Consider the following 13,595-nt stretch of genomic DNA (forward strand, 5'->3'; position numbering starts at 1 on the left):
GAGCAAAAATGCAAGCACGTGACGTTTACGCTAAACAGACAAGACTGTCCTCCGCTCTTGTTGAACAGCATACCACTCCCGAAAGCAGACGAGGTAACGTACCTAGGAGTACACCTAGACAGAAGACTCACATGGCGCAGGCACATTGAAGCCAAAAAAACCCAACTTAAACTCAAAGCCAACAACTTACACTGGCTCATCAACTCTGGTTCTCCGCTCAGCCTAGATCACAAGGTCTTGCTCTACAATTCTATATTGAAACCAATCTGGACCTATGGCTCACAGTTATGGGGCAATGCCAGCAACAGCAATATTGACATCATTCAGCGAGCACAATCAAAGATTCTGAGAACCATCACTGGGGCACCGTGGTACGTTCGGAGTGAAAACATCCAAAGAGACTTAAATATCCCATCAGTTACCAACGCAATCACGGAACTTAAGGAAAAATACCATAGCAAGCTTCACACGCACCCCAACCACCTAGCGCGAGGTCTAATCCAGCTCAGCAGCCGTTCCCGTCTCCGGCGAAAGGACCTACCAACCCAGCGAATAAATTATTAGGGCCGTTTAAACATAGAACAGTTGGAAAAATAATACAACTGTTCAAAAAATACTTGTTATAGTTAAGATTTTTAAACTTATTGTTAGTTCTTATACAAGAAGATTCAATAAATAAAAGCAAAGTAAAAAAAAAAAAAAAAAAAAAAAAAAAAGTTAAAATAATGATGAAATTAGTTTTAATGCTGTAAGATCGCCTACATAAATAATAACTGCTAACATTCCCCTGTTGAAGTTTGTCGTTAATAACATATTTACACATTATTCATAATTAAAGTAAATATAGATATAAATCGGCAATATATTCGAGCGGAGAATTTAACAATAGAGTATAAAAAATCTTCGTTAAAATAATTATAGTTACGGCATATATTTTTTAATAATATTTCATCCTGTCATATTGCAACGACATTGGCCAAAACTCGAAATCTGTAAATTTGTTTCTTAGATCAAAATTGATATCGGCCCGCAAACCGATAGAAGAGTGCGTAGAAAAATAAGTGGGACTTAAAATATTGACGAGAACCACAGTGGAACCCAGCCAATCTATTTAAAAACTCATATGGAAAACAATTGGTTCTTACACTGAATATGCGTTTCGCGATTTTTAAAGCATTTTATACGTTTGTTAGGGATAGGGTTAAAAAATATTCTTGCATTTCAATGTTTTTTGGTCGGTATCGTATATGTGGGCAACTGCTGTAACTGTAATCGGCTCACAAAAGCTCTGCAATAATTTATTTATGTTGTTATTAATCATAGCTTCAATACCATAAATAAGAAAATTATAAGCAAATTAATAATATGTTGTTCATTCAATAAACTTGTTTATTTCCAATCCAATTACAGTGGTTTGTTATCAAGAGCAAGCATGTTGTCTATTCTATTCTATTTTGAACTTGTGTTGGTATTTATAAATTTTAATCCTCATAAATTTTGATAACATATATTTTTAAATAAACAAAAGAATACAGAAAGGTTAAGGTAAGGATGATATCTACAGAACTTTTTACAAATTTAACCGCAAAGTCTATTGGCATACATTAAACCGGGCTTAGTACCAGCCATACGGCAAACTCTGCTGGCAATATGTGATGATATTAACCGTTTTTCTTCATTTTGGGATTGCCCCTTATATTTTTTTTGTAAGTATAGGATTTGTATATATATATCCCCGGTACCTGTTAGCCAACCAGAAGCAGTCAAACGTAGTGTAAATGTAATATAAGTGTAGTTGGAAACAAGTGTTATTGTGTCACATTCGTCTTCACAGGAGCTAGATCTGTGTTAAACTTGTATAACTAGTTCTTTTTTATGTTTGGCCTTTATAGAAAATTCGGTGGTCGATGTCGATCATTATATTTACTTTCAATACTAACTTATTTTTAAGCATACAATTTTTATTTGTGTTAATTACTTGTGCGTTAAACTGAACCAATTCATTTATCATACAACTTAGAATGTCTGAACTTCAGTCATCTTTACTGTTAAAAAAACAATTGGCAGGTAAGTTTAACAACTTCAAACGTATATAAATGAGCAAGAATGTATATATAAATGTTTTTACATATGTATATGAAATTATTTTTCCAGTCTTGCACATGTGGTTTTAAAATTGGTGCAAAAACCATAAGCTGGCAATGCTCAACCAAATACATATATTATGTGTAATATGAGTGCACATATGTAATTTGTAGCTTAAATATTACCTATATCTTAAGGTAATTTTAATAAATTCTTGTTCTTTTTTGTAAAGTTAATAGTATACTCTTACATAGGATAATAAATGTGTATATGCGCCAATACATATATGTGTAAATATTTGTGTCTACCCTTCTTTTTAAAAATCTCGTGGTATATATTATTATGTACTCAAATTAATGATAAAATTTGAGCAGGAGTTTGCTTAATATGCCGAAAAGATAAATTTATATATGTGTATGAAGGTACACATAATATATATTACTTTCTAACTCTAATAAATGCTTACATCTACACATATGTGTGTATGTATATACAAATTTTGGTAGTGTTCCCTTCACTGCCTTAAATTAAAATTTTTGGAAAGAAATTGTTTTCTAATGATTTAGACATTCAACAACACTTAAAGACTTGGCCGAATGATAGATATATTATTATCATATTTTTGTTAACACTCTACAAAGTTATGGTTAATTGATGTTCAAGGTAACCTAATAAAGCATTTATGTTATTTGTAGGGTTAAACAATGTTCATTACAACCTTTACAATGCTTAGCCCATTTCTTATTTTCAGCCATTAATCGCGAATAGCATTTTGCTACAGGGGCAACAGTATTTTAAAACAAATGAAACCATATACTTTGTTATTTAATCGAACATGTCAACAATGGAATGAGCTTTTTAAATTCGTTTGACTCATACTACTAACTAAAAAATGTATTTATGTATGTATATGTGATTTTTTATATACATATGTATGTATATGTTTATACATATGTTTTTATTCTATAATAAAAATTATTAATTTGTTAATTTGTTTGTGATCGCTAGAGGGAGTCACTAGCATCTACATGCTTTATTTTATCTTTCTATAATTTTCCATCAAGATCTCGACAATCATAAGGACGGATAGACAGATATCGCTAGATCGACTCGAATAGTGATCATGATCTAGAAATATTTACGTTTTAGAGTCAGATTTACTCTTTTTCACCTGTTTCAAACTTTTCATATTATCTTAAATTCATATGTGCAGTTGAAACAACAACCCTAAGAGAGCGTGCATTACGCACACACGTATATTTAAATCCATAAGTGGATTCAACCTGTAAGAGACTGGACATAAAACTTTACTGTACATCGCCGAATCTTTAAATTTGTTGTTTACTTTTTGTTCAGTTTATTGTGGGTTGTAATTTCTATTGAAGTTTCGGCACGTCGACTGTAATCGCCCAACCACGCCAAACTTTTTTAAAAAATATGTTCTCATTTATATATTTTCCCATTTTTCATGTCAATTTTTATCGATTTGCCAAAAGAATTTTAATAGAATATAGAGAATATAGATATAATATTCTTGTTTTCAAATAATTTGACAGTCCAATTCTTTTAGTCGACCATCAGAAAACTGAAAAATTCTTACTTGTGAAACATGCTAATTTTACAGAATTATAGAATAATTTAAATTTCGACTGGGAAACCAAACCATTTTTCGATGGTGGGCGTGACAGTTTATTACGGCTTGTGGGCATTAGATTACGCAAAAACCAGTGGCAAAAACCAAAAGGAATATGCATGTTAAATTTAATTTTCTAGCTCATGACAAATTATCCTGAATATACATACATATATACTTTTTACGATCAGAAACGGTACCTTCTACTGTTATATACAGTTTAACAAATTTGACATATCCTTCTTTTCAACGTCTAAGTGGTATAGTCATAATCCAAAATAAAATAGGTCCTCGCCGAACGTATTTAAAAAAATACAACCTACGGAACCAGATTGTTACACGTGATTACTAAAAATTAATAATTATTTTTATCTTTTCAGAACTAAACAAGAATCCAGTGGAAGGATTCTCCGCTGGTTTAATTGATGAGAATGATATATTTCGCTGGGAAGTTTTAATAATTGGACCGCCAGATACACTGTAGTATGCTATGAACATTGTATTCTTTTTCGTTTAAAAAATCATATTTATGCAACAATCACTGTAGACGCTATTCCAATCAATGTACGTCAAAGCGAAAACTAGACATACATGAAGCAATGAAATTCTGTTGTGGCTGTCCCATTGACACCAACAAAAACAAAAGAGAATGCTCTAATCGAGTTCCCCGACTATCAGATACCCGTTATTCAGCTAGAGTGAAAGCGAACGCGAAATTTCATAATTTTTTCTGAGATATCGATAGATATTGAGGAATAAAATGAGAAAACAAATTATAAAGTTGTTCAAAAGGGTGGGCGTGACCGGTTTGACGGCTTTAGGGCGTTAGATTAGGCGTGCCAAAAAGTTTTGATAAATTGATAAAAATTTACAAGTCTTATAAAAATATGAAAAATATCCAAAACATTTTCAACAATGTGATCGAGGCAGGTTTGGGCGGTTTTAGTGCGTAAGAGTGGGGGCACAAACATTTTTTTTCAAATCGATAGAAATGTACAAGACTCATAGACTCATTTTAAATAATGGTTTAGACATAAGAGAGTTGAGATTGGGCATGCAGATGTAGAATCAGAAAACATTGATTTCCACTCACAAAAGCGTAGCAACCATCTTAAACAAGCTTAACTTATAGTTCTGAGATCACAGATCAAAAATTTGAGAAAGCTGGAGCCAGCTTCAGAGACAACATCAAAAAGTCGTGTGCGAAAAAAATCGTATGACGTTACGCAATTTGTTATTCTAATGTCTTCAGTTCATAAGTGTTATTACAAACAACAATTTTTTGTTGGGTTCGGGGTGAGTAAAGATCGCGAGATTTTTCGATTCTACAGCCGTGTCTTTTTCTGTAGGAGTTTGTCCATCACTACATTTAAACCAATGATGAAATTTCAATGTTTTATGTGCATACGAGCATAATTCGAGAAGTACTACGACATGAAGGCATTCAGGGAATGCTTCTTTATTCATTCCCTGAAATGCCTTTGTAAGAATTCCCTGAAAGGCTTCTCGATATCATATGTATGTACATGTAATATTAGATGTACATTTGCGGTAACAATAATAGCACCATAAGCACATTTCGTGTTTGTCCCATCGTTTCTGTATTTTCTGACACTTTTTCATTATTTTACTCACTAAACTTAAATACTACAATGATTTTCAATCGAAATAACGAAATTAGTAACAGATCTAATGGATATTTTAAAAATAAGTGGTAAAACGAAAAAACCTTCATATTTAGGCGGTAACAAAAATAGCACTGTTTCTCGTAGTTTGCTAAAGCTAACCAAAAAAATGAAAAAATAATTCAACAAATGGATTATATCTTAAGAACTATGTTTAAAGAATCTTAATATTTGGTTGCGTGACCTTTGGTGCCAATGACAGCCGCCCAATGTCTTGGCATGGAGTCCACCAAGTCCTGGCACCGTTATTGAGGAATTTTGCTCCCTGAATCCTTGACCACACCCCAAAGTTCCTCGTTATTATTGGGTTTGACTTCAGAAACCTTTTTTTCACGTTCGCCCAAAGGTTTTCGATTGGATTCAAGTGACTGAGCAGGCCATTTCATTACTCTTATCGATTTCTGCTCTTTCGAGCTTTCTTGCTCGTCTGTTTTGGGTCGTTATCCTGTTGAAATGTCCAAACCAACGGCGGTGGACGCCGAACATAAGACCGAGAGCCTTTCCCACCAAGCAACACAATTTTGCTCTCATCTGACCACAAAATGTTGTGCCACTTCTCCACAGGCCAGTCCTTGGAAATCTTGTCATATTCGATTCGCTTTGCGACATGCTTAACAGTCAAAAGCGGGACTTTTCTGGGGCTGCACGCATTAAGGTTGCTTTGTCCTAAGCGTTTGCGAACAGTTTCCACGCTTTTAGCTATCTGAAGCTCCTTCTTCCATGTTTCGTTCTTTTCGACAAACAGCAGTGCTTTGCGGATCATTTTGTTTCAGCAACCGACAATGCGACCAATTTCAGAGTAGGTTTTACCTTCAGAGATCATGTTTTTAATCAAATTTCTTTTTTCGACGGTACAATGCTTTCCGCGACCCATGACTAGAGAATTTTTGGTCTTCGTTTGGAAAAAATTCAATTAAAACCTTTAGTGCAACTCCGTTTTTCAAAATTTGTCGAAAAAAAACCAAAGTAATCACCCCTATTAATTTTATTCAGCAAATACGTGGTCAGTGCTATTTTTGTTACCGCCTCATTTTGGGCACTTTTGCAGCAAGTGCCCAAAAACAAAAAAGAACCGTTACATTGAAAGAGTAAAAATTTCTTGCTTAGAGATGCAACATATGGTACTTATTATTCATGCAATCTGACTTTAAAAAAAATAAACATTTAATAATTTTTTTTTACGAAATCAACTTTCCACCTGCAGTAGTGCTATTATTTTAAACGCAGCTGTATATACAAAAGTTACGCTTTAGATTGGCCATCAAATAGTCCAGATCTAAGTCCCATAAACAATTTTGGTGGCTAATAAAAAGAGATCTTTGAAATGAGCCACAAAGGAACATTTCGGTCTTTAAATGAAGTTGTAAGCGATGTGAGACTCGATTTCTCGAGGACATTGCCAAAACTTTTTAAAATCAACGCCAAAACGTGTGGCGACGTTATACAATTCTAATATTAATAAATTTGTTATATTACGCAGCGTTTGAATTAATAGTGGTTATTTTTTCTTATCTCTTAAGTCTACCTTTTGAGTAAATAACTCATATTTTTGTTGTTGAAACTAGATCAAACTGCTGAACAAACTGCTATAGTAGTATTGAAAAAATTCGCCTACTGTTCAGATTAATAGTGGTTGGGGCTCGTATGCCCAGTAGCTAATGTTTAATCAAAGACACTAGAATAACAAGATGCGTAACGGCCATACATTGGTTTGGCACTATGCAGCCACTTTTTTAGTGACGGCCAAAATTGCTCTCTTTCTGCTCGCTTACGCTGAGAACGTAAGAAATCTAAAAATAGAATTTGCTTGCTTGTGTGACTTAAATGCGAAATATTTCTTTTGAAATACTTTTAATGTTAAATGACTTAATAAATATACTAAATAATTAAAGGAAGTACAATAGAAATTATTATAACTACTGTAATTTCATAAATTTCATAAGAATATGATAACTGTTTATTGCAAAAGTCATATCAAAGACACTAGAATTATTCTAGTGTCTTTGCTTTGGTCATATCTTATCAACAAGCATTGCCTTATTAATTTTTCACACGCCGCAAGATGAATACTCTAATGACAAATATTCTTATATAAAGTCAATTTTTAAATTTATTTTGTGATAATATGTACATAGATTTGGCTTTTTCTAATCTATTTTCAAAAAACAATAATAACGTTAAGGCAATGCAAAACAAGAATTTTTCGAATGGTGCCAATTGATCAAAAATAATATAGATTTAAAGTCAAAGAACTTCTAAGGTGAAGGGCATATTTTGTCAAATTAAAATGCATGAGCATACGTGTGCACACATACAGTTGTCTGCTATCACTTTATGCGCTGAAAAGACCTGTTCGCTGTAGCGCTCTCCGCTCTCTCGCTCTCTACCAAAAATTCGAGAGAGCCTGGAGCCACCTCTAGAGCCACGGCGAAAAAATCGTGTGCCAAAAAATCGTATGGCGTTACGCATCTTGTTATTGTAGTGTCTTTGCTTTAATCCTACAATACGCCTCCATGGTCAGCTGGATAATGTGATTTCTCCAAATACAGTAATGAAAAATGCAATTATTTACTGCACAGCTCCGTATGCTACAAGATTTTTCGAGCAATCGATGCTCACCAAATTGGTGAAAACTGCTTACTCCATTTAAAATCGTAGCTCCAATATAGAGTATACTACTGCGTTATTCTGGTCCCTCCAAGCACTTAAGCTGGTCCATTCCATTTCCATTTCAAAAGACCATAGAGGATGGAACCTTTTATAATTTCACTGCATAAAAAATAAAGCAACTCGGATATTACCTATTATCATTTTATAGCTAAACTAAGTACCTTCCTTTAAACGTGTACTTACTAAAAGACGATCATGAGTTCACCACCTTTGTTGGCCAAGGCCGCCTGTCAGGACCGTCTTCAGGAATGTTTTTCAATCGGTTAATTATAACCTACTGTTCACCAAGGTACATCTCTGATTTCCTTCTGCCCGCTAATATGAATTCAATCCTACTTAACGAACCGTATTCAAATATAACATATTTGGAAATAGGGTGACTGACTGTGAAGTCTCGGTTATTTTCAGGCATGCTTTTTGTCCATTATTATTCGGTCTGCTTATTAACGATATTTCTCACGTCTTATGAATACGGGTGGCCTTATGTTGTGATTGCGCATAGTCTTATTCATTTAAGCAGCTTAAGTTCGACTTAAATTACTCGGTTATATTTTTCCCGCTCTCTCACACTTCCATTCCAAAACCGGGTGTCTAAAAGTCTTGTCACTTGTATGTAACTCCCATTACTAAAATACGATTTTTTTATATTTAATATTTATAATTTTATAATAATAAAATAATTTCTTTATTTTTTAATCGCAGCGAAGGAGGATTCTTTAAAGCTCATCTTTACTTTCCTAAAGAATATCCGTTGCGTCCTCCTCGAATGAAGTTTGTTACAGAAATTTGGCACCCAAATATTGAGAAGAATGGAGATGTCTGTATTTCTATTTTACATGAGCCTGGAGACGATAAATGGGGCTACGAAAAAGCATCGGAGCGCTGGTTACCCGTGCATACAGTGGAGACTATCTTGATATCTGTAATATCAATGCTGGCCGATCCGAACGATGAGTCTCCAGCAAACGTAGATGCTGCCAAGGAATGGCGAGAATCCTATACCGACTTTAAACGCAAAGTTGCTCGCTGCGTCAGAAAAAGTCAGGAGGAGTGCTCGTGAAGCGGCCCGCCCTATATTTGTATATTTATATTAAACATTTTATACATTAAAAGGATTAACTTAAATATGTACACATCTTAGGTTTTCTTTGGTCGAGGGAGAAAAAATGGTTTAAAAAAAGTACATTATGTCATTACTGTGTCTGCTACACACAATTTGAAATCGCAGAATCGGTGCTCCGGTTACCGAATTCGTACAATTTTTTCGATTTGTAAAACGTGCACCTTTTTCCTGCCGAAATTAAAAGTAAATGCCATTTTAATATATCAAAACAGATCTTATTTAATAAGGGAAGAAAATACTTTCATCAATGGTCTATTGATGTTTATTTCCGACCTCAAATTTGACAAGCAAAATTTTTCCGTCGGCAAGAAAAATTTTCGATTTGGTTGGCAAGGGGTCGACTGGTACGTCGCCAAAAGTTATCGCGAAGGCGATGGTGAAACGAAACAGGCAGGTAAAAATCCTTATGAAATATAACCGAATTCATTAATTAATTGTAAGGAGGCCGAAAACCAAAGCTAAACCTAAAAACGAAATCGAATAATTTTGACCAATTCGGAATCGAAAAAATAACGATTACGGGATCATGCCGAATAAAAAACACTATATAGTCAAACAACTATATATATATTCTTTATATAGAATTATAAAATATAGAAAAGAATTGATGAGCACTTATATAAATACAAAGAAGAATTCTTATTGTGGTTTTTGGATTACGAATGATGGATTAAGAGTATACTACGGCATAATATGAATATAGTTATTGGACTTACTACCGTACACTCGTATACATCATGTACCTAATATTCTAACCTTGTAGCCATGATTCGTCATTTTATTAAAAGAGGCTACCGTTCGTAAAAGTAATGTCCTCTGCAAAAATGCATTTCTTATTTTGAGTTGGAATAGTCACGTATTGTAACACTGTCTAGTATGCAGGCTAACTTTGGCGCCCGGAGTTCCCTAGCTCTGGTAAATAAATTAATGTTTGGTTATGCAGCCCGCAGCCAGCAGCAGATCATCATAAATTTAAGTTATTTTATTTTATCACTCTTTACAATGCTCTTTGCAGCAAGAGATTTTGCATTCCCCTTTGTGCCTCTCTCTCAATAGAGAACGAGCACAACTGTTTTAATTTTTATTTTGTGAAACTTGCTCATTTGCCTTCTGCATAGCAAGTTCAGTTAACAATTAAGTGTTGATCGCACCAGTACTGCTGTGATACACTTTAACTTTTAATCGGTTCGGTACGGTAATCGGCGGGCACTGCCGCCGTTCGTTATACCCTACAGACCTGTGAAATAAAACTGAAATATTAATTTAAACATTAACTCTACCGTGTTTATAAATTGCCACACCATTTCTCAAAGTCAATGACATTGAGTGGCTGCACTTTTCGCGCTAGCTACTTTTCCTTTATCGCAACCCTATTCGCATAGCGGCAGTTGCATCCGTCTCACGTGTTCTCGTTTCCTTTTTGGTTTCCTCTTTATCTACAGCCAAATTCGTGTCGTTTTGGCTGTGCAAAAAGAATTGACTTTTTGCATAAACACAAACATCATTGCTATTGTGTGTGTAGTACAGTACTTGTGAAATTGTTCACTATTGTGCGTGCATTTTACATTGCCCGGTTCAAAGTTCAGTGCTTGAATTAATAAAATAAAATAAAGTGTCAAACAACGACGCAGTCAGTGCGCCAGCTGACAGAATAACATTTTTAGAGCGCAAGGAAAATTCCTTATTTGTCGATGCTAAAGAAATTGATGCTGGATTAACCACCGAATCGGTCACCTTCTAGAATGATGATGGCCTGCATTTAAAGCTGGATTTAAAAATCCAGACAAATGCCTCGTTTAACTTGGCTCATGATTCCCTAGAGGAATCCCTCAATCAAATGGGAAGCGAATTGCTTGACCAGTTCAAAAACATTGTCTTTGAAATGCGGTATGTTGTACAAACGGAACTCAGTAGACGCAAAGTGCGAGAGATTGCTTGTTCGACGACCGAATGTGCCTAACCTGAAGCTACCAACCTTTAGTGGAAATTATTCTGAATACACAGATTTTATGTCGATGTTTTCCACTGTCATCGATAAAAACCCAATACTGGCTGACATGGAGAAGCTTCAACACCTCAAGTCTTGCCTAAGAGGTCCCGCTTTGGTTGCCGTTGGTGCTTTAGAGGTTACTCATGCAAATTATCTGCGTTTACGTGCACTTCACAACATGGGCACCACTGTGGAAATATCCGAGTGTATTCTCATTTATTGTCTTCTCCAAAAAGTCGACTGTGAAACCCAGCTATTATGGGAGGATGCTGCTCCCACTAAAAGGCTTCCAAAATGTAATGAATTTGTTAAGTTTTTGGACACAAGATGCCAGAAGGTTGAAAACATCGAACTTACCAATGTTGAACTTGGAATTCTGCCGCAAGTTGTAAAACCTAGGAAAGCATTCCACAATTCTAGAAATTCATTTGTCGCCACTACCCCTGTCGCTTGCTGCCCTGTCTGCAATGCAATGCAATGTAGACCACATAATTTTTGATTGCCCACAATTCAGAAAAAAGGTTGGCTTCATGCCTAAGAGGTGGACATCACCTGCGACATTGCAATGTCGATCGCTGTCGTTTTTCTGGATGTAAGCACAACAAAATGCTACATTTTGGCTTAAGGCCTTCGCTATCTCACTTCCAGCCTGCTCAACCTCATGAATCTTAGATTCTTCCTTAGTGGCTAAAAATCTCGGAGCAGATTTTGTGTTGTTGGCCACTTCCGTCATCAATATTCTAAATAAATCAGGATCTTGGATTCCTTGTCGCGCCTTGCTTGACTCCGGCTCTCAACTACATATTTTGCCCAAGTACAAGTCTGCAGCTACAGTTTCTGAAAGTGGAGAAGCCAGATTTAGTTCAGATGAATGACATAGAATGGCGATTTGTCTTCTTGAAGATAGTCAGGACCATGTGACCAAAGACTGTACTCGATCAGCTCACTAGGAAGTGCCCCTCTGGAAAGTATGTCCGCTGGATTGCAGGCTGTAGGAACATAATACCATTCTATGTCATTTGACAGCTCCTGGATTAAAAAGATGCGACTAGAAATAAAAGTTTGAAAGAGTGAAGACTCATCTCGAATCCAGGACAGCAGAATCTGACCAGCAATAAACAGGGCATGAAAATAAACCAAACTGCAGGACTTCCCGCATAGGTTAAGCAAGTAATACTGCCGCGCATAATTCCAACCGTGAGGGTCTTTAATGGGGCAACACGAGGTTTAGCGCAGAAAAGCCCAAATGGATACCCTTTGACTTTGAGACATGGAGACTATGTTGATGCATCCTCCATTTGCGTCAATGCTGGCATCACTGAATCCACGGATTTCGACGACGCTATTGAGTACGAGTGCGAGACTTCTGGGTGAGACAGATATCAGGAGACAACTTTAGCGAAGCAGAATGAAGCGCCGAAGGTAATCTTTCGTCCCAGGTAAGTTTTTCTCTCCATATTTGCTGCAGCAGGATTTTGGCCTTCGTTATGACGGGCAGATAAGACCAAGAGGGACGTAAAAGCGAGCAATTGCAGACCGAGAGCTTGCTGGATTTTAGAAATGCTTTCATGGGCGATGTGGAGAATAGCAGAATATCCGAAATTAAGTCCCAGGCGATACCAAGGGTTTTGGGAACGTCGCTTCCATCATCAAATTTGAGAAAGGAATCCTATTCTGTATCGGGAATCTGCTTCAAAGTACCAGGATCATCCAGTAATCCTATGGTCTGTCGCATGATCTCCAAAATTTCTTCGGTTGAGTTACCTCCTGTGATGAGGTCATCGACATAAAAATCTCGTAGAAGAATTTTAGCGCCAATTGGAAACGACGTTTTTTCGTCTTCTGCTAGCTGCTGCATGGCTCTGACAGACAGAAATGAAGCTGGCTTTGTTCCATAGGTGACGATATCATGATTAAATACTTGTATTTTTTCCTGGGGTGTGTCACTGTCCGGTGCCTTGACCCGTACACATCGGTACATCTTGCAGATGTCACCAGTTAAAGCAACAGGGAAGGTTCGAAACTGTAACAAAGTGTGAAAGAGTTTGGGCTGCAAAGTGGGGCCTGCCATGAGTATTTCTTTTAAAGAGTATCCAGAAGAAGTTTTGGCAGAGCCATCAAAGACAACACACAGCTTAGTTGTTGCTCTGTCTTCCTTTACAACGCAGTGATGCAGCAAATAAAATTTGCATAGTTTGTGGGAGTCAAATGGAACCAGAGACATATGATTTAAAGATAAGTACCCGTAAATAAAGGCTGAATACTTCTCTTTGAGCTGGCGACGGCGTTCAAGTTTGTTTTCTAGATTTTAAAAACGGCGATAGGTTTGTCGATAGGAATCTCCCAACACTTCCGGGCTGCGCTTTGCAGGAAGTCGAACTGAATATTCTCCAGATGGAAGCCTAGAAA

General features: G+C 36.1%; 1 protein-coding gene across 4 annotated transcripts, besides 1 other annotated feature; it reads left to right on the forward strand.

Annotated features, from left to right (window-relative positions):
* The first annotated feature begins 1,858 nt into the window (after positions 1-1,858).
* CG40045 (uncharacterized protein) lies at positions 1,859-9,203 on the forward strand. Of its 4 annotated transcripts, none has more exons than NM_001259968.1 (4): positions 1,859-2,067; positions 2,155-2,282; positions 4,099-4,201; positions 8,776-9,203. In NM_001259968.1, the coding sequence occupies exon 4, from the start codon at positions 8,840-8,842 to the stop codon at positions 9,131-9,133; it is 294 nt and encodes a 97-aa protein (NP_001246897.1). In that variant the 5' UTR covers positions 1,859-2,067; positions 2,155-2,282; positions 4,099-4,201; positions 8,776-8,839; the 3' UTR covers positions 9,134-9,203. The 4 variants fall into 4 exon arrangements, with proteins under 4 accessions (NP_001246897.1, NP_001262239.1, NP_001036640.1 ...); NM_001275310.1 differs by lacking the exon at positions 2,155-2,282 and adding an exon at positions 8,222-8,362; NM_001043175.2 differs by lacking the exon at positions 2,155-2,282.
* Positions 7,071-7,893: a mobile genetic element.
* Positions 9,204-13,595: the final 4,392 nt, after the last annotated feature.

Source organism: Drosophila melanogaster, chromosome 3L (assembly GCF_000001215.4).
Source record: "Drosophila melanogaster chromosome 3L".
Lineage (NCBI taxonomy): Eukaryota > Metazoa > Arthropoda > Insecta > Diptera > Drosophilidae > Drosophila > Drosophila melanogaster.